Raw genomic sequence first — 22,031 nt, forward strand, 5'->3', positions numbered from 1 at the left:
CATATATGTGATATCAGTGTAAATTGCCCCATCCTGTATAGTAAAATTTTCAACTGATTTCATGTAACATCTCATTTCTCAATACAATGATCTTTCACAATTTGATTACTTACAGCTACCATGTGGTGATAGAAAAAGTAATGACTATCTAAAAATCACGAAGAAAAGAACTGTACATAATTATAAGATACAGTGTCCTTATGGTTTATTTAAGACACCACCTGTTAACAGTGTTGGAGGAAAAGCTGTTGAAAGCCGTTGTACGTTTTGTAAATACATGGTGCTTGTTTACCTACTGGAGTGAATTCCATTATGAACATAAAATGTATGCTACCATGGAGTATGTATATGTAGTCAGAACAAACACGATTCCCAGTAGTGACTCATGATGCACAAGTGACAGTGGGGAAAAACTTAGGTACACTTTGCTTGTGAGTAAGATTTATTACACAGTTAATTTACAGAAATAAGAAGAAATGATTGTACTCAGAACTGTGACTATGAATTACCATTCTTATTGGCATTGTAGATTTTTAGAAGGCTTCCAACTCTGTTTCAACGAAATTTGTATTAACAGCCACTGACAAACATAACCTGATCGAACATCTATTAGTATACTGAAGAATATAATCAACTTCTATGTTGTACTGAACACTGGAACATTTGTGATTGATTCTGTATTTTCAAAATTATTCTCAGCATCTAAGAAATAAGATTTCAGATCCATAAACTGTAAGAGTAAACAATGTTTAGCCAATATATCAACAAGAAAACAGCAAATACCAACAATGAAGTAGTTGCAGTCTAAGAGGAATATTGGAAAATGAAGAGGGGTTTGTTCTGCAGCTGGTTCATGGGGGTGGTCAGAGGATTTGGAGCATATGCTGTCTGTAGACTACAGGCAAAGCAGCATCCCCTTCATTACCCATTATCAGATGAATTGGAACAACTTAGATACGTCCTAAACCAGAAATTCCATTTATTTCTTTGCCTGGAAATAAGGAACAGGTAACCCACATCTTGCAAAGCGGTATTCTTCCGCACACTCAGTCTAAGAAATTTCCTGGTCCATCCTGACACCACACCTACACCCAACCCCTTGCCACAGGACCATCCACCAATGGAGAACCCAAGTGCAAGACCTAACCTACACACTGTTCCAGACTCTTCATAGGAATATCCTGTACCATCCTATCGCAGGCTGGGTCACCTGTGAAAGCAGTAATGTCATGTAACAGCTCTGCTGTAACTTCTGTAAAGCCGTGCCTCATTCTCCATAGTGTCTGTCTCACACCAACCTCCAACCTTTCTCATTTCCAATACCGCAGACTGAGTACACCAGTGTACATCCCTGTCTTGCTGCCGCTCTTAACAGATGTAAGTCAGTCATCCCTCCAACACTGCCATTTCTTTTCCCCCCCACTGCCCACTCCACCTGACACAGACATCTTCACTATGGTTCAACTGCAGCTGCAGCAGCAAGCACGCGTGCATGCATGCATGCATTTCAGTAGTTAAAGGTATCATCTGAAATCTTAGCAATGTTTTCAGTCTCTTATGAGCCTATGGATGAACCAACGTCTGAACTACACTATGTGATCAAAAGTATCTGGACACTGCCAAAAACATACCTTTCTCGTATCAGGTGCATTGTGGGGCCACCTGCTGCCAGGTACTCCATATCAGTGACCTTAGTAGTCATTAGACATTGTGAGAGAGCAGAATGGGGTGCTCCGCAGAACTCGCGGACTTTGAACGTGGTCAGGTGACTGGGTGTCACTCGTGTCATACGTCTGTACCCAAGATTTTCACACACCTAAACATTCTTAGGTCCACTGCTTCCAATGTGATAGTGAAGTGGAAACATGAAGGGATATGTACAGCACAAAAGTGTACAGGCCGACCTCATCTGTTGAGTGATGGAGACCGCCAGCAGTTGAAGAGGGTTGTAATGTGTAATAGGCAGACATCTATCCAAACCATCACACAGGAATTCCAAACTTCATCAGAATCCACTGCAATTACTATGACAGTTAGGCAGGAGGTGAGAAAACTTGGATTTCATGGTCTAGCAGCTGCTCATAAGCCACATACATGCCGGTAAATGCCGAATGAAGTCTCGCTTGGTGTAAGAAGCGTGAACATTCGATGACTGAAAAGTGGAAAAACATTGTGTGGAGTGATGAATCATGGTACACAATATGGCGATCCAATGGCAGGGTGTGGGTATGGCGAATGCCCAGTGAACGTCATCTGCCAGTGTGTAATGCCAACAGCAAAAGTCTGAGGTAGTGGTGTTATGGTGTGGTCGTATTTTTCATGGAGGGGGCTTGCACCCGTTGTTTTGCATGGCAGTATCACAGCGCAGGCCCACATTGATATTTTAAGCACCTTCTTGCTTCCCATTGTTTAAGAGCAATTCGGGGATGGAAATGGCATCTTTCAACACAATTGAGCACCTGTTCATGATGCACGGCCTGTGGCACAGTGGTTACACGACAATATTATCCCTGTAATGGACTGCTCTGCACCGAGTCCTGACCTGGATCCTATATAGCACCTTTGGGATGTTTTGTAACGCCAACTTCATGCCTGGCCTCACAGACAGTCATTGATACCTCTCCTCAGTGCAGCACTCCGTGAAGAATGGGCTGCCACTGCCCTAGAAACCTTCCAGCACCTGATTGAACATATGCCTGTGAGAGTGGGAGCTATCATCAAGGCTAAGGGTGGGCAAACACCATACTGAATTGTAGCATTACCGACGGAGGGCGCCACAAACTTAAGTCATTTTCAGCCAGGTGTCCAGATACTTTTGATCACATAGTGTATATGGTGTGATGTTGCCTTTATTCTTCCCATTATTTATATTCCACCAAAGAATTTTCTACCATAAAGAAAAGGTAAGGATAGAGAGACAGAGGAAAGAAAAACAGAAAACAAAAGACATTAATACATAAATGTTGGAGGAAAATAACAATGAAAGCTATACATTTTAAGGTAAAAGTAAAAGGTAAAAATAAAAAGTTGTGTGTTGCACAACGAAACATGGGCAGACAGGGTGAGAGAAGCTAAGAGAAATGGACGATGACAGGAGAGTATCACAAATATACAGCATGTGGATGGAATAAAATGAGCAAATGTTACAGAACAAATTCTTATCTGCATTCTTCTTGTTTAGTTATGTTTGGAGGTAAACTAGGCACAAACATCCTAGCTACTATACTTTACCAGTATATGGAAATGTTCATTCATTCTCACTGTCAACTAAGTGACCCATATAGCAGCTAGAAGTGGGTATCTCATCCCTGAGGCTAGCCTGTAAGCTCGTCACTGTAGCGTCCTATGCATTAAGCCACAAGTTGCAGTAAGAAAGCAGCTGGTGATAGACACCAGGCACATTGATACCTATAGGTCCCACTGAGCCCATGAAACACACTGACAATTGAGTGCCGTTTATCACAGTGCTACAATGATGAAAGAGGATATTCTGTTAAAGTCAACAAACTTACATTCTACTGGACAGGTCTAGAATAAGGTGGGATAGTTCCAATTGGGATGATTTCAAGATACTAGTTGTTTAATTGTAATACAAATTTGTGTCATTAAATGGCAAATGAATTATGTGCTGAAGTCAATGTTGTCAGACATTTCTGAAGATTTCCTTGTTCACTTTAACAGCCATCTGAAATGAGAATGTCAAGGTATCTAGTTACTTCATAAAGTTTCTGAAAAGAAACACGCTAAAATTATGAAAATTGATGAGTTTACACTTATTGTCTTTTAGGTATATCCTGGTTTAATACAAACAGAGAAAACTAAATTGGGAAGGCTTGGGGATATGACCAGATGTTGCAAATTTTTTTTTTTGGAGGGGGGTGGGGGAGGAGCTGAAAGTAAATTTTGATATTGGATTTTTAAAAAGGTTTTCTTTCATTTCATCCAAAAATATGAATACTATTTCTTATTTACCAAAGCAATTGACCACCAAGTTTCAGCCTGGGACCACTTGGGGAATAATCAGTGTAACATTTTCATCACTGCTTTTTCCTTGCGCTCTAGTTTTGAAAAATTTGTTGCATTATTCTGAAGTGGTAAGTAAGAGAAAAACACAGTGAACTGTATTTGACAGAGCTAATACTTGTAAATGCTGATTCAGATCGTGACAAAGTGATGCTTTTAGTTGTGTGGAACTCTCTGAAAGTTAGCAGACCTAGAATAAGGCAAGGTAGCCTATCTAAGGAAAATCCATGGCACCTTCAGTGTGCTCTGGATCAACCTAGATGAAAGTGCAAAGAATTTTGCGAAGTGTTGCTCCGAAGTTACAAAGTTACAGAAGTCAAATTTATAAACCCTCAGGAAACCAAAGCAATGGATAAATGATTCCGTGGAAAACCAAAGCTGTTGACGGAAGGTCTGCAATTCAAATTACGAAATGACTGGAATGAACTACAAAAGAAAACCAGTGGGCTACATTCTGTGGCAAAGAGAGTGATGCCAAGCATTATTTGTATGCAACAACTTAAAAAATGTTCGGTAAGCCTTCATGAAGTAACTTAGTAACATTGACTATGATTTTAGCATGCAAAAATTTTGCTTCTAGGCATGCATGAGAAGTATGGCTTTTTCTGATACTGTACTGTTTGTAAGCAAAAGGGGAAGAAAATGCAAAGATCAAAAGAACTTAGGCATACAGGAAACTATTCACCAAATAGCAGAAGTATTGAGTCATCGACTAGCACATATAAGAGAGAGAGAGAGAGAGAGAGAGAGAGAGAGAGAGAGAGAGAGAGTGTGTGTGTGTGTGTGTGTGTGTGTGTGTGTGTGTGTGTGTGTACACGCGCGCATGCACATGTGTGTATGCTCTCATTAAAGGATTTCTCTGAGAACTAGATAGTTTCCAGTCTTTTCTGTGTTCCTGTCGATGTCTCAACACTTCTACTATTCGGCAAGTGGTCTCATTTACGCCTGAATTATTTACTTTCTACTGGAACTTTACTTACCATATCAAAGGTCAAAGTATTATGACAGTGGAGTGTATTAATTAAACATGTACGACAGTGGACATATTCATTAAACATGTATGACAGTGAAATGTATTCATTAAATGTGTACTTATCACACCTTACCTACTTCCCATTCCCTATGAACATGCCCGAGTTGCCTTGCTCACAAGCTCTTGTATTCACGCCATGAGTTACTCGCCATTCCACTCCTGAGCAGCTGCCAAGGTCACAATTAATGAGCGAGTCACATGCACATGCTCACCCCCTCTAACAGTAACACACAAAGCTGAACAGTTGTTGCATAACAACTGTTATGTCTATAAAATTAGTTTTATGTCACGTGGAGTAAGTCATGGGAGACGTGTGAATGTGCGAGGTTCATCAGTAGCTGTATACACAAGGACACAAACAAACAAGGCCCTGAAATAAGTTGAAAAGGGACAAATGATTTGTGTAGATAGTTGGGTGACAGTAACTTGTCATGTAGTAAGAAAAGTGAACATTGTGATCCCTCTGATGCAGAAGAAGTTGCTCGATGGAAACAAGGTTAGGAAATTTTTTTTGTGCCAAGAGTTACCTATCTTGAAACTGATTGCCGGGGATAATGTAGGTTGGAAGCCTGGTTTAAGCTAGAACATGAAATAACATCGCAAAAAGGCACAATAAATTTACATTTGTGCAAAATACTGCCAGCAGAAAATTTTATAAATGATACTGCCAGTACTGATTTGTGTATTTTGCATTACATTATATCATATCACAACAGAATATATCTGTTTTTATGGAAACTACACACAGTGAATGCCTTTTCAAAATCGAAGTCATTGTGAGATGGTCTTTCAATAGTAATCATCAGAAGTTTGCTCTTTCCAAAGAAAGACAATATCTGATTTCTTTTCTTATATCGTTCAAGCAACAAAACCCTCGCTCGCAGTCAAATGTGTACAGGAGAATACCAGTGGCGTATTCTATGATTAAATCCGTAAGAGGACTTTCTTCACTCATCTCACGAACACTAATGGTTCTACCAGCTCTTTGATATTCATGCCATTCTGTCTGATGTTCAATGCCATCTTAAACAATGCCCATTCCAACAACAGTTCATTTAAATTTACAGCTGTCGGTGAATTAATAAGTGCATATATTTCTGTGATTTGCTAACTGCAACATTTGTCATTTCTGTAGTTTTTAGGATACAATATATTTTATACTACTAACTTATCTAAATCCCCTTGTTTCTCATTTAAATTTTTAAGCAAGTTATCTAAGAATATGCAAAGCTGGATGGCTGGATGAGGATTTGAACAACTGACCTCCCAAATGCATTTCCACTGTCTTCCTACTATGTCATCTCACTATCTATGTATCTAAAGAGATATGGTCCTCACATGTGACAGGTTGAAGGGTAGGAGGCTGTTTCAAAACAATGGCTCCCAACTTCAGGTAACTACCCTCTGAGAGGTAAAATGAAATATTCTGACAGGGTAGGAACAATAAGGGTTCTACTGAGTTTCAATCATAAAACTAAAATACTTTTAAATCATTGTAATTTTTTTTCAAAAGTTATCATAAATGTGTGACACGATGTACTGGAGGTTATAGATCCCCACATAGTCCATCCACTACACATGTTCTTCATGCTTTGTACTGAGCATCTATGGCAGTGGAAGTGTGACATACCTAACAAATATTCAATATCTCATGAAAATGAGAGATTGTCTGGAGAGTGTCAGCTGCTATAGTCCCTGCTTCAGACAAAAAATCTATAGGTATCATCCAACAGAGAGAAATCGGTTGTATTATTGTTTATTCCACCATCACCACCACCATGAGAAAACATGTGCTCTGTCATATGAAACTGGACACACAGCAACGTCACTTATGTCTTAGCGACCAAAAAATGCACTATGTATGTTTTCTTTTGGCCATGACCACTTGCATTTATGGGCTGATAGTGAGTTGTGTGGCTTCTCACTTATTTATCTAACTTTTTGAAGACTGCAGTAAGTGTTTTATTTATCTATCACCACACTTACATAAATGTTTGTATAAACAGAACAGTATTCACTGCCAACTGACCAGTCACTATAATGGTATATAATAATCATAACGTAACTGTAGCTCTCCAATGTCCATCCCATGTGGTGTGTTTTACTGTTCTTGAGTTGGCCATAGCGCAGCTTTGATTACTGCAGCAGCAGTTTTTGCACGTCAGCTATTGCCCGTATCTGTCACACTTGAGGATGGTTTAAAGATGGGCACTTGCGTCCGAAACTAGTCATCATCAAGAAATAAAAAAGATACTTCCCAATGCAACTTATGATAGAGCTACAACCATTTATTTCAATTGTAAGACACATTGTGGACCTATTTTTCACCTACAGCATGCTTTAAGTTTATTGCATAGCTGTGTCATGGAGCCATGCTGATGGGGATGGTACCCCAAACTTTAGTTTACCCCATTCTCCTTTTTATGATGGTACAACCCACTTGCACCTGGCAACAGACGCAAGTGACAAGTTTTCAGTTAAACAGGCAGCAGTGGAGACTGAAGTTGAGTCTCCAGCGTATGGAGATACAGAGGTCAGAGATGATGTCATAGGACCCACTGGTGAGTAAAGCGTGCACAGAGAGCTCATATTTGATCTCTAGCTAATATGCGACTGCATCCAGGGGTAACTGTCTGGAAAGGTTAGGAACCACTGTTTTAAATAGAAGGGCAGCAGAAGGCATTAGAAAGTAGGTGAATATCTGTGAAGTTGGGAAGAGATTTAGAAAACTGTTAGATACAACACATGTTCAGAAAATCATGTGTACTGTAACCATAAGAGGCTGAGGTTTTCTTTGAGGTTTAACAAACTGGTAGGTAGTGGGGGATCCCCAGGCCAGGGTGAGCATCGCAAGAACACAGTAGAATGTAAACTCGTTTTGTGGTGTCCAGCTGTGTGAAAGCTGTCGGTAAGAAATTCCAGAAAGTGAGAGCCATTTGCTGTGATTCACTCTTTATTTGCAGAAGGAATAATACCTAGCAAATTTTTTTGTGAATTGAAGTAGTTTATGGTAAAGGTGTTATCACCAGAAAGAGTGCATAAGTGGTGTAGGGAATTTTCTGAAAGCAGAACAACTTTTAAGACTAACAGATGAATGGATGACCTTTCACTTTGACTTACAAGTTGGTGCAAGAAATTGAGGAATTGGATCATGAAGACTGTTGACTGACAGTGCTTGAAATTCCTGTGATGTTTCCAGTTATCCAGAACTCTATTATAGAAGATGCTCATAGAAAAGCAGAGATACTGAAAACTATGCACAAGATGGGTCCCAAAATAGCTGACAGTGCAGCACATGAAAAATCAGGTCAATAGTACCTGCAGGTTTCTTAAGCGACTTGAATTTGAAGGCAAGGAGTTTCTGAGCCCTATTGTCACTGGAGATGAGACATTGGTGGCTCGTTATACGCCGAAGTTAGAAGACAGTTGTCACACCAATTCCAATCTGCCGAAAAATTCAAAACCACAAATTCTGGCAAAGAAATCATGGTCTCAAGTGTTCTCAATACAAAACAATATTGTGAGACCCTTAAAAAAAATTCTACAGGAGCATGCAAAACAAACCAAGGGGAATGCTGATGACAGGCATATGCTTCTTACACAAAAACGCCTCCTTATACTGCCATGACCACAAAGGCACTCTGTTTACTCATTTGGTTGGGACGTTTGAACCCAGTTTCTCCCCACCCATGTACTCTCCTGACTTGGTAGGTTCAGTTTATCATCTTTTCACCTTCCTGAAGGTACACATGAGCGGAATTAAATTTTCAACTAACAAGCAGGCACAGAAAAATTCTGAAGGTAGGTGGAGGGGGGGGGGAAGGGGGGGGGGGAGCTGTCAGCAGAGTTCTTGAAGGAGGACACAGAGAAGCTTGTGCCATGGCCCACCATATCCACTGAACTAGATGGTAATTATGTGGAAAAATAATCAACAACCGTATCAGCAAATTCTTGTAATTTTTTCAAGTACACTTTTTCTAAAAAAGTATGAGAATCTAGTACATTTACTTTCTTAACATGTCTTGTATATCAGATATACTATTAAGTTCAAATTGATGAAAATAATACCAGTGTACTGGAACACTACAAGCAACTGGTAATCTACTGACTGTAGGAAAGTTTAAGATTCCTGAAACAAAACCAGCACTTACACCAACATTTACTGTGTGTCATCTGGAGCATTTCCCGAACCAGAGCTCCCTTTAATGCCATCTACAATTTCCTATCTCTTTACATTAATCATTTTCTTCCTCACTTATAGTTGTTTCATTTCATAATGGCAGAAGGTTGATCTGAATATGCTTCAATCAAATATGTGCCCAGAATATGAAGCACTGCACCATTTTGCTCAGTAATCAATGGTACAAACAACTGTGGAGTTCATGAGAATTGTCAACAAAAAATCATTATTGAACTGTATCATCATGTACAGAGAGCAAAATGTGCCTTGCCTGTGAACAATATGTTAGGCGCATGGAGATTTTTGAACAAAATAATTTATTGGTTTCCTACATTTGCTCATTTTGTCCTTTGGATCAGATTATTTTGTATGGGAGAATCTAAAATTTCTGGTGCACCAATTTTCCCATTCTTTGACAAGAAATTCCAATAAAAACTTGCATGTTTCCATGAAGAGCATTCTGAATAGTCCATTAACTTTTGGGTGTGCAGCCACGCAGATAAAATTTCATCCACAGGTATTATTAGCCAATCTAATCTCTGTAGCTTCCTTGAAGACAAATTCCCAAAATGAAGAGGTGGATGTTAAAATCTTCACATCACTATGGTTCATGGAACACCTTGTATCAACACAATGTTCAGCCACAGCTGACTTGTCTAGCTGTGATAAGCATGTGTATCTTCGATGCTCCAAACATCTCTTATGAATGGTGCGTGTTGTTTGACCTATGTACAACTTCTCACAATTTCTGCAAGGAACCTGATACACACCTGCTTTACGAAGCAGTAAGTCATCCTTTACAGAGTCGAGTAAAGCTGCAATCTTCGTGGGGGGCCAAAGATAATCTTAACAGTGTTTCTCAAGAATACAGCCTATCTTCGAGGAAAGAGCACCCATATAGGGCAAAAACACACTTGATCTGAAGGAGTTACTATCTTCTTCCCCATCAAATACCTGTATTCTAGGTTTTGCATGGAATGCTCTATGAATTTGTTGCAGAGAAAATCCATTTGCTTTAAAAATGCTCTTGAGAAATGTGAGGTCTTCTTGCAAATTATCTTTATTGGATATACAGTGCACACTATGCACTAAAGTCTCAAGGACACCTATGTTCTGTGAAGGGTGATGGCAGGCACTGGCATGATGATATAGATTTGTGTGTGTTGGTTTCAGACATAAGGCATGTCCTAATGTGTCATCACCTTTACAGCCAACAACAACATCCAAAATGGGGAGGCACCCTTTTTCTATTTCCATAGTAAATTTGATGCCAGCATGGATAGAATTCAAATGCTCAAGAAATCGATGTAATTCATCCATCCTGTTTGGCCATACCACAAATGTGTCATTCACATACCTTCAGAAGACCATTGGTTTAAATCTTGCCGAGTCCAGTGCCTTGTCCTCCAAGTCTTCCATGAATAAATTAGCTACCAGAGGGGAGCGGGGGCTTCCCATAGCAAAGCCATCAACCTGCTGATAAAATTCACAATTAAACTGAAAATAAGATGATAAAAGCACGTGTTCAAATGAGGCCATAATGTTCTTATCAAAATGTTGGCTGATAAGAGATAAAAAGTCCTTTACATCTCTACATCTACATCATACTCCACAAGCCACCTAATGGTGTGTGGTGGAGGGTACTTTCAGTACCACTATCTGATCCCTCCAACCCTGTTCCACTCGCGACTAGTGTATGAGAAGAATTATTGTTGGTAAGCCTCTGTATTGGCTCCAATTTCTCAAATTTTCTCCTAGTGGTCAATATGCGAGATGTATGTGGGGGGAAGTAATATGTTGTCTGACTCCTTCCGAGAAGTGCTGTCCCAAAATTTCAGTAGTAAATCTCTCCGTGATGCACAATGAGGATCTTTTAACGTCTGCCAGTGGAGTTTGTTCAGCATCTCTGTAACGCTCTCTCGCCAGCTAAATGATCCTGTGATGAAACGCACCGCTCTTCATTGGATCTTCTCTATCGGTTATACCTGATAGGGATCCCAGATAGATGACCAATACTCAAGAATCGGGAAAACAAGTGCCTAATAAGCCACTTATTTCGTGGATGAGTTCATTTCCTTAAGATTCTTCCGATGAATCTGAATCTGTTGTCTGCTTTTCCAACTATGTTTTATTTGGTCATTCCATTTAAGAACGCCTAGATATTTTACGGCAGATGTTGTCTCCAGCTGTTTGTCATCAAAAGTGTAGCTGTACAGTAGTGGATTTCTTTTCCTATGAATGCACAATATGTTACATTTATTTACGTTCAGGGTCAACTGCCATAGTCTGCACCATTCATCAATTCTCTGCATGTCACTCTTCAAATTCTACCCATCTTCTGGCGTTGCTACATTGATATAAACAACTGCATCATCTGTGAATAGCCTTAAAGAGCATCCAACACTTTCTACTAGATCATTTATATATATTGTGGACAGCAACAGTCCTATCACACTTCCCTGTGGTACTCCAGATATTACCTTTACATCTGTGGATTTAGTTCCTTTAAGACCAAGAAAGTTTTGAATCGAATCACAGGTCTGCTCCAATACTCCATAAGCTCATATTTTTTTCATTAAACGGCAATGTGGGACAATATCAAATGCCTTACTGAAATCAAGGAACATGGCACCAGCCTGAGCGCTATTTTGCACTGCGCTGTGGATCTCATGGAGGAACAGAGGGAGCTGAGTTCGGCAAGATCTCTGTCTGTGGAATCCATGTTGATTTTTATGGAGGAGCTGTTCATTTTCCACCAGCATCATAAACTAAAGGCTTTGCCTTGTCGATTTAGCCACGATCCTCTCTCCATTGTCATCCTCTTCAATTCTTCTTACGATTTTATCCCCATACCCTCTTTGATGTTATTAAAATAAATTGCTCTTGGCCTGCCTCTTGGTTTTTTCCTGGTTTTTTCCCCTAAAACTTTTCCTTCAAATACATTCTTTAGGAACTGGTTGTGTCTTGTTACGTGCCTTATCATTTTTGATTTTCTTCTTCCTATATAATTTAGCAGCGTTTTGTTCTCATTCGCTTCTCTTAAGACCTGTTCATTACTTTTTCTATCTACCCAGCATTTTCCAAGAACGTCATAATTCTTGAGCATAAAACATGTTCCATAATTCTACAAGACATTGACACCAACACTATATGTCTATAATTGTGTGTATCTGTCTTACAGCCTTCCTTAAAACAGGAATGACCTGCACTTTTTTTCCAGTCTTTAGGTACCTTTTGTTGCTCAAACGATCTACGACAAATTCCTACTTGAAGTGGAGCAAGTTCTTTCGCATAATTATAGAATCTTGCAGGTATCTCATCTAGACCTGAAGCCTTTCCACTACTAAGTGATTGTAGCTGCTTTAAAGGTAGCTTGGTGTATAATGATACAACGTCAAAACTAACAAGCACATTCGTATTATTTAGCCTGTCATTGCTAAGTCTCTGAATAAAATCCATAGAATTATGAATGCGGTGACTACATTTTCCTATCAGTGGTTTTAATAAGGAAGCTAAATATTTGGAAGAAAAACACGTTTGTGAACCTATATAGATGCTCTTTCCTCAAAGATAGGTCGTATTCTTGAGAAACACTGTGTTGAGGTGATCTTCCGACCCCCTATCCCCCCCCCCCCCCAAAGATTGCGGCTTTACTCTGATCTGTGAAGGATGATTTACTGCTTCATAAAGCGGCTGTGTATCAGATTCCTTGTGGAAATTCTGAGAAGTTGTACGTAGGCCAAACAACATGCACCGTTCATGAGATGTGTGGAGCATCGAAGATACACACGCTTAACACAGCCAGACAAGTCAGCTGTGGCCGAACAATGTGTGGATACAGGTCATTCCATGAATGACAGTGATGTGAATATTTTAACATCCACCTCTGTTTTGGGAATCTGTCTTCAAGGAAGCTATAGAGATTAGATTAGCTAATAATTTAATAAATAGAGATAACAGTTTTAATTTGGACAAAGTATGGAATCCGGCTCTTGGGGTAATTAAACTGCAGAGAAGTCATAGTGTCACTGCCACCAATCATACATCAATAGTGAATCTAATGCCTGTAAGCCTTCGCCACAGGCAGCACATGTGTAAGCGTATTTCTTTGCCGCTGACCAGCGTCGGTGACCGGCACGTGCAGTAGCGGTGGAGCGTATAAGGCCATGCTTGGCATCTTGTCATCAGTCTTGTTACTCACTCTGAGGATGGCCAGATGATAAGCAGCCAAAATATCAGTGGAGGAAATGTTATTTGCGTGGCTACACTCCCGAAATTTAATGGACTATTCATTACGCCGCGAGAAGTTGAAAATGCTGTATTCTGAATGTTGTGTATTTGACTTCCTCACTATTATTTGGTGTTCAAATGGTCTGTAGTCAGCAAGACTGTTTTTGTTTTAATGTTAATTCAGTGGTTTCCATTTGCAGAATGTAATTCAATGTTTTCGATTTCTTGAGTTTTCTGCAATGACTTTTCCTGAGGAGGCTGACTAAGTCAAGTAGGTCTATATATGGAATATTCTGTGTGACCCAACAAAGATGGTTATTGTTCAACATTTCAACCCTGCTTGTCCACCTGAAACCATTATCAGTAGAAAGAAGCTAATTACCTAGCAGACACCCAACACCACAGCTGTATTTTTAAATAAAAAAATAAAAAAAACCTGCCCTCTGGATCAGGGATCCACCAAATGTGGGAGTTAATTCAGTAGCACTCTGAATTTTGTACTTCTGGATTACCCTCTATCCTTTTTAATTCTTTAGATTTTCAAAAGTTGGGTGTTGCTAACATTGCATTGCAGTTTTTTTTGAGGTAGAAGGTGCGGGATAGGTGCTATCCTGTTGTGCCTGCTTTAGCCTTTAGCAGAGAGTGACAAAATTGCTAAATTCCCAATTAGCATCACATCCTGCAAAAGCTTACTGTCTTTTTCAGATGAAGAAACCTCACTCTAATTTCAAAAGCTAATCTGTATCTGATTTTCTGTTTACATTTGTGTGATGAAGCTTTTTTCCTATCCAAACTTGACAACAATTATCTAACCTTTTGAAACAATATGCAAATACATACTCGCTTCTTCTCTATGAGCAGGTTTCATCTCGTGCGGCAATGAAGCTGTAGTTGTTGCTGTCGTCGTAGACCCACTTGCTGTTGTAGCTGTTGGTGGTGATGCAGTGCTCGCACTAATATATGGGCTGCTGCTAACAGTCTTTTCCTCTATTTCAGCTACAAAATTTGATGGGAATACTCCTACCTGAAATATTGAAGTTATATATAATTAAAAACTAACTGCTACTGAAATGAAAGTCATTTGATACATACGTTGTTTTCTCTCTTTTTTCCTCTACAAAGCCCACTCTGCATTGTGCACTACTCAATAGACCACAATTAAAATGTAACAAGTAAGAACAAAGTACTCCAATAAAAATCAGGACTTTTTCTTATGCATATCCACTAATATTTGTAGAAGTTAATGACAGTTACATAAATGAGCTGAAAATGAGTTCTACACTTTATCATGCACTAAAAACCAATGCTCACAACTAGTTATTGCCCCAGGTAATTACATAGTAGTTATCTATTTTCACTGGAAGACAAGGACCATGATTATCATAAAACTGAAATGTTATATAACATATAGTAGAAACCCTTCTCATGAACACACAATTTATGAGTGGCACAAATGTATATTTGAGAGCCACGGGTACACATGACACAGGAAATTGTCAGGTGGTTCATGCCCAGAAGATGGGGACAGAGAGAGAGAGAGAGAGAGAGAGAGAGAGAGAGAGAGAGAGAGAGAGAGAGAGAGAGAACTTCGTATACTATCCTACAAAGTGAGGCAATTCGCATCTCTCGAACTGGGCATTTTCCAGGCAACTTTTTAGTGTTTACTCAGAAAATGTTTGCGTCTTACAGCATGCAGATTCACAATTCCACAAGAAATTATAAACACACCTTAGGTAGAAACAAGGATTTTATCCTAAATGATGAGTCAACTTTCCACTTGAATGTTTCACCACCACTGGACTGTAGCAATGAATAACTTCATCTGTTTTTAAACCATATGTGCTACAGTGAGAAAAAAGAAAAAAATCCTTAGGCAACAGTTCAGTTTACAGATCTTTCCACTTTCTGCAGATTAGTATATCCTAAGATGTAAAATATTTTTTATAACACAAACTGACAAGGAAGGTCAAGAATGGGACACTGTCACATTACCCTAAAAAAATCTACAATTTGCTCATGTACACACTTTCATGTTGGTGGATAGGTAAAGTTGGGCCACTGCAAGGTCACACCATTTTCCAGATGTGGTATCTATGTTTTTACTTCTGAGAATCAAATAAATACGAAGTTTTTAAAATACCCTGACTAAGCTTTCTGACCCCGAACAAGAATCTGTACAACAGTTTAAGACATTTCAAGCATGTTGCAATCAGTTTGGCAAAAAATTTAATTCAAGTAAAATGTCTGGAGTTTTAGCAAGTAAGTTACACTGTCTCTGAAGAACATACCTGACTAAAAATTTACTTGTGTTGTTAAAAATTAAAATCACACCCCACCAGAACAAGTTCAGAGCTGTAACAGTGAATGTGTATAGAACTTTTAAGTTCTACGTTTTAATTCAAGTATATTAATCAAAAGTGCATTTGTTTGATAAGCAAGCTGAACAGAACCACTGATAATACAGCTACATTGTTTCAGTAACAACAAAATAATGGAAACAAGTAAGCAACTGTATAACTGTCAGACTTGAATATAGTGTCAAAGTAGGACATACTCCTTTTCCCGGCACCAGTACGGAAATTCAAATTTTTATGACTGCCTTAACTGTATGTTTTAACTGCCTCATTCCTTTTTAGTGTACCTTCGAATTAGCTTACCATTCTTCTTGTCTGCCCCTCTTATTCAACTGTTTAATAGGTCAACAGCAATACATGTCTCAATAGTAACATTTATGGCCTATTCAACAAACAGAACATTTCTTTTCTGTGACCCCTGTTGCTTTCTTACATAGAAATTAGTCACAGTATTTTGCTTTTTGTACTCAAGCCGCAAAGCACTTTTGAGTGCAACAGGGCTCCCAATAAAATACAAATAGCTTAAGCATACTGCCAAACAATAGAAGAGACAAATATGAAATAGGTTTCCGTATTTATATTTCAAAAATAAAACTGTAGAATGAAGGTTTTTGTCATCTTCCCTCTTCCCAAATCCACTCTATCACAGTTAACTGCGTGTGAACATTTCTTCTCTGTTAGCCCCATGTTAATCTACACTGCCAGGGGGGGGGGGGGTGATTGGTACACATTCAATCATGCATTTAATTTCTGCATTAATGTAATTATTTCATATTTAGTCTACAGTATTTGTGTTGGGTCTATTTTGTTCTATTAACTGTGTGTTCCAATTTTGGATTATTATTGCAGTCGTTTTCAGTGTGTTTTTCCCATCTGAAGAATACATTTTACAAATACAGACAGTGTAAACACAAAATATGAGTTCTCCATTGTACATCTTTAAAAATCCGTATTTTTGAGGATTTTTACCAAAAATTCTAAAATCCAGGATCTTGTTTCATAGCGTAGCTGCTTCTTGTTAAGAGCTTTCCTGTTTGTTCCCAGGAAGAGTTGGTCAACATTTGAACAACGGTCTTCACTTTCTTGGTACATACAATAATTCCCATTCTTTGTGGTGATTTCCAAAAGTGATATTACTGTTGTTTCAATTCCAAACACTCCACTACTTGCAACCCTCTTAACTCTCTCAACAACTCTAGGACAATGTGGATTTGGCACTGGTTATAGGCAGATCAGTCTGTTGAGAAAACTATTATACCTATATGATAATGATCAGAGTGTAATATTCATCCCACCTAAAAAAATATGCTCAGAATAATAATGCTATAATGCTCATCATCTTGTTTTTAGATTTACCTACAGTTCAGTGCTTCCTCTTATAAACAAGTTGGTAAGGTCTGAAGCAACAAAGAAAACAGATTCATGCTTTGTAATCAGTATACACAATCTACTCACCCTATCTCGAAGTCTTCCTTTCCACCAGCCTTCTTCAACTTCTGTAATGACATGGATAATATCATCAACCTGTAATTCCAACTCATCTTCGTTGACAGGAGCATAGCTGAAAAGGACCTTGCACTTTCTTCCCCTAACTGGAACAAATTGAAAAATATTATACCTTGCCTATCCAGGAAATAGTGGAATTTTTGTCTTACACTAAATCTTACCTGGCCTCAAAGCGACGTCATTTGACATTCTGCTGTCAGGTGGCTCTGAAACAACCTGAAATAAATATTTCATGTAAATGTTGTTAAACACATACAGTTCTTATTCTGCAGTTTATGGTAGTATTTCAGTAACAGAAAGAGACTAATAATAACTGTCACTGTGTATCATTGGCACCCATGTTAAGCATAGTGCAGTATGTCTCAAATGCTATCAAAAGTGTGAAGTGTGCTACTTCTTGTTAGTTGGTTGATGCGTACACTGTATGTTTGTTTACAACAACATAACCTGTTTCTCACAGCAGATATTTAAATATACTTTGTCCACAAAACACTACATGTTAGTATCAGGAAATACATCTCCCATAATTTCACAGTTATAAGCTGAGCTAATTCGTTTTAAAGTCACACTTTTGCTGAAGACTATCACTTGCTGCTTTAAGTTCCACTGGACAGCGCACAGTCAGTAAAACAGAACAGTGATTGTCATAAATAAATTATTTTGTACATGCTTCCCAACCTTGACGAAATTGTCAGGAAACATTCCTCTCTTGTTTCCTAAAGTGCCCTCCCACCATCCTCCTGGTTGTGTTTTGATGTTGGTAATAACATCACCTTTCCTCAGCGTCAGTTCATCGGGCTCCTGAGCCACGTAGTCAAATTCGACGACTGCTTCTATTCTTGATGTTCCTAAAAAAAGTTAAAACAGTATCTTCTACTCTTCATTGCGTTTAGTTTAGCATCCACTCTCTGATGCCATCCTTATCGCTTAAGATAACAGCAACATATATATCAGTGATGTGTAACTTATCTATCGATTGTACTAACCCATTTTGACGCATATAAATTACTGGCGGGAAATCCTCTTTAAACGTTCCATGTAGGTGCGACAAGACTACATCACACCTGACACGACGGCCCTGCCCAAATGATATCATACGTAAACAAGTGTGCCATATTCACAACACACAGTGTCCACCAAAGAATATAGCATGAAGACTACCGAGTGAAGTTGCCCTCACTGGAGGCTCTGTGAAATGATGTGTTTTGACTTTCCTGCGCTGAGTCGCGGATCCCGTTGTCATGGTAACGATTACATTGCAGCGACACTGGAAGAGGTACTCATTGGGTTCATGGGAACTGCTTCTCTCGTGCAGATCACTGCACCGCAGATCCATTGCACAGTAAAAGATTGAAAATGCAATTATTTTTCCGGGTACGACCTCGATTTAATTAAGACAAAAATAAAAAAAAAATGTATCAGAGATTCTTTAGCGCTACGCTATCGAAAGACATATTGTCGTCAGTCATTTATCACAACTCATTGCCAGTTGGAGAAGAACTGATACAGTTTGATGAAAGTTACTTACTTCATTAATCATACTTTAAAGAATCGAACTCCCATGTACAAAACTGGTTCAGACGTCTGATTACTTTAGGCTACAAATGTTTTAGTTAAATATTTGACTTCAAGTCGCGAAACTTTTAAGTGCTCTCATTATCAACACATGATAAGTAACGTCTGGGTAATTTGGGCTTCGTTTTAAGAACAGCTAGTTTAACACCAACCTCGATGTTTATGTCGTCATCTCTCAGGAACTATGAGTCGTATAATGATAGAATTTTGCAGGTTCATTCATCTACGTCTACATCTGTACTCTGCAAACCACCATGAGGTGCATGGCAGAGGGTCGTCCCATTGTACCAGTTATTAGGGTTTATGCCATTCCATTCGCGTATGGAGTACGGTACGAATGATTGTTTCAATGCCTCTGAGCTTGCAGTAATTATTCTACCAGTTATTAGGGTTTTTTCCCGTTCCATTCACGTATGGAGCGCGGTAAGAATGATTGTTTCAATGCCTCTGTGCATGCAGTAATTATTCTAATCTTATCCTCACGACCCCTATGTGAGCAATACGTAGGAGACTCTAGTATATTCCGAGAACCATCATTAAAGCCGGTTCTTGAAGCTTTGTTAATAAACTTTCTTGGGTTAATTTATGTCTATCTTCAAGAGTCTGCCAGTTCAGTTCCTTCAGTATTTATATTACACTCTCCCAGGGAGTAAACAAATCTGTAACCATTCGTGCTGCCATTCTCTGTACAGCAATGCCGAATAATATCGTTGAAGATACCATTATCACAGATAAACAGTTCGTGAGATTTCTACCGTGGTATACGTTCAATATCACCTGTTAGTCCTATCTGATGTGGGTCCCACACATTGGAACAATATCTAGAACCGGTCGCATGAGTGATTTGTAACCAATCTCCTTTGTAGACTGATTGTATTTTCCCAGTATTCTACCAATAGACCTGCTTTACCCACGACTGAGCCTATGTGATGATTCCATTTCATATCCCTATAAAGCGCTACACCCAGGCATATGTATGACTTGACCGATTCCCACAGTGGCTCATCGATAAACAGTGGCTCATAGGATACTACGTTTTCTTTCATTTTGTGAAGTACACAGTTTTACATTTCTGAACATTTAAAGCAAGTTGCCAATCTTTGCACCACTTTGAAATCTTATCAAGATCTGACTGAATATTTCGCACCTTCTCTCAGACAGTAGTTCATTATAGATAACTGCATCATCTGCAAAAAGCCTGATTTTACTCTTCATATTGCCTGCAAGGTCATTAAAATACAACATGGAAAGCAAGGGTTCCAACACTCTTCCCTGGGAAACACCGGAAATTATTTCTACATCTGATGATAGCTCTCCATCCAAGATAAGATGCTGTGTCCTCCCTACCAAAACGTTCTCAACCCTGTCATAAATTTCACTTCGTACTCCATATAATAGTGCTTTTGACAATAAGCGTAGGTGCGGTACTGAGCCAAATACTTCTCGGAAATCAAGAAATAATGCATCTCTACCTGACTGCTTGATCCAGAGCTTTTAGTATGTCATGAGAGAAAAGTACGAGTTGGGTTTTACATCATCGACGCTTTCAGAATCCATGCTGGATGGCATTGAGGAGGCCATTCTGTTCAAAATACCTCAATATGTCTGAGCTCAGAAAATGTTCTAAGATTCTACGACATATCGATGTCTGGGCGGACCTATGCTTTTTTCCAAGAACGATTTCAGCTGTTTCTCAACACCACTGACACTAATAATTTCATTCATCTTTTAAGTGGTACAATGATTAAATAGGCGAAATTTTGCTGGGTTTTTCTTTGTAAAGAGACATCTGAGAACGTGGTTAAGCATGTAAGCTTTTGCTTTGCTACCTTCAATTACAGTTCCTGTCTAATTCGATAAGGACTGGACGCTAACTTTGGTGCCACTAACAGCTTTTACATATGACCACAATTTTTTTACGTTCTGCGAAAAGATCATTTGACAATATTCTGCTACGGTAGTTACCTTGCACTGCTCTCTTGAAAATCAAACGCGTTTCCTTCAGCGTCTCTCGGTCTACAGCCCTAGGCTTTGTTTTACACTTATTATGCAGTAATCTCTGTTTCTTTAGAAGTTGCTTTACAGTGACTGCATACCACTGAGTTTCCCTCCCATTACGAACTGTTCTACTGAGTACATATCTATCCAGTGCATGGTCAACTATTCGTTTAAACTTGAGCTATAGTTCCTCTACATGCTCCTGCCCTGTGCTGCAAGTTTCAAGTTCCTCATTTAGATGTGACACTAACTGACTTTTTATCTAGTTTACTGGACATATATATATTTATGCTTGTTTTAGTTGGTGTTTGTACTTTGGTAATCATTGTTGCCACAACCGCATTATGGTCACTGATACCAGTTTCGACGTGGACATCCTCAAAGAGGTCAGGTCAGTCTGTTGTTATTGGATCCAATACATTTCCATCGTGAGTGGGTTTCCTAACTATCTTTTCTAGGTAGTTTTCAGAGAAGGCATTTAGTAAGGTTTCACAGGATGTCTTATCACGCTCACCACTAACAAAATTGTAATTTTCCCAATTAATTGTTGGATGATTAAAGTCTCCCCCAATGTTACAGTTTGATTGGAGAACTTAAATACTACTGAACTGACGTTTTCTCTAAAGTTTTCAGTTACATCGGGAGATGATTGTGAAGGGCGATAGAAGGATCCAGTTATCATTTTATGGCCCACTTCTGATACTGAATCTTGCCCTAACAATAGCACAGGCAGCCTCAAATGGTTCAAATGGCTCTGAGCACTATGGGACTCAACTGCTGAGGTCATTAGTCCCCTAGAACTTAGAACTAGTTAAACCTAACTAACCTAAGTACATCACACACATCCACGCCCGAGGCAGGATTCGAACCTGCGACCGTAGCGGTCTCGCGGTTCCAGACCAGGCAGCCTCAATTTCTATCTCGGTGGATTTGAGTTTCTTGTCTACTGCGACAAATGCACCACCTCAATTTCCCATTTGTCTATTCTGTCGATATAGCTTAAAATTTCCCCAATAATCTCACTGCTAACAATTTCACGTTTCAAACAGCTTTCTCTACCTAGTATTATGCGGGCTTCACTGCGTTTCATGAGCGCTCAAACTCTGGTACTTTGTTGCGAATGCTTCGGCAG

At 39.1% G+C, this 22,031-nt stretch overlaps 1 protein-coding gene across 2 annotated transcripts in view; it reads right to left on the reverse strand.

The window, feature by feature from the left end:
* LOC126470951 (CD2-associated protein-like) overlaps nucleotides 1-18,450 on the reverse strand; it is an 86,944-nt gene extending 68,494 nt beyond the window's left edge. Inside the window, exons 1-5 of one of the 2 annotated variants that reach the window (XM_050099011.1) lie at nucleotides 18,313-18,450; nucleotides 18,100-18,174; nucleotides 17,488-17,542; nucleotides 17,276-17,412; nucleotides 14,307-14,490 (exon numbers count right to left, since the gene is read on the reverse strand). In XM_050099011.1, coding sequence (XP_049954968.1) covers nucleotides 14,307-14,490; nucleotides 17,276-17,412; nucleotides 17,488-17,515 — 349 coding nt within the window. In that variant the 5' untranslated portion in view covers nucleotides 17,516-17,542; nucleotides 18,100-18,174; nucleotides 18,313-18,450. Of the gene's footprint in view, nucleotides 1-14,306; nucleotides 14,491-17,275; nucleotides 17,413-17,487; nucleotides 17,543-18,004; nucleotides 18,175-18,312 lie in introns of both variants that reach the window. The other variant, XM_050099004.1, reaches the window with a different exon arrangement.
* Nucleotides 18,451-22,031: the final 3,581 nt, after the last annotated feature.

Source organism: Schistocerca serialis, chromosome 1 (assembly GCF_023864345.2).
Source record: "Schistocerca serialis cubense isolate TAMUIC-IGC-003099 chromosome 1, iqSchSeri2.2, whole genome shotgun sequence".
In the NCBI taxonomy this organism is placed as follows: domain Eukaryota; kingdom Metazoa; phylum Arthropoda; class Insecta; order Orthoptera; family Acrididae; genus Schistocerca; species Schistocerca serialis.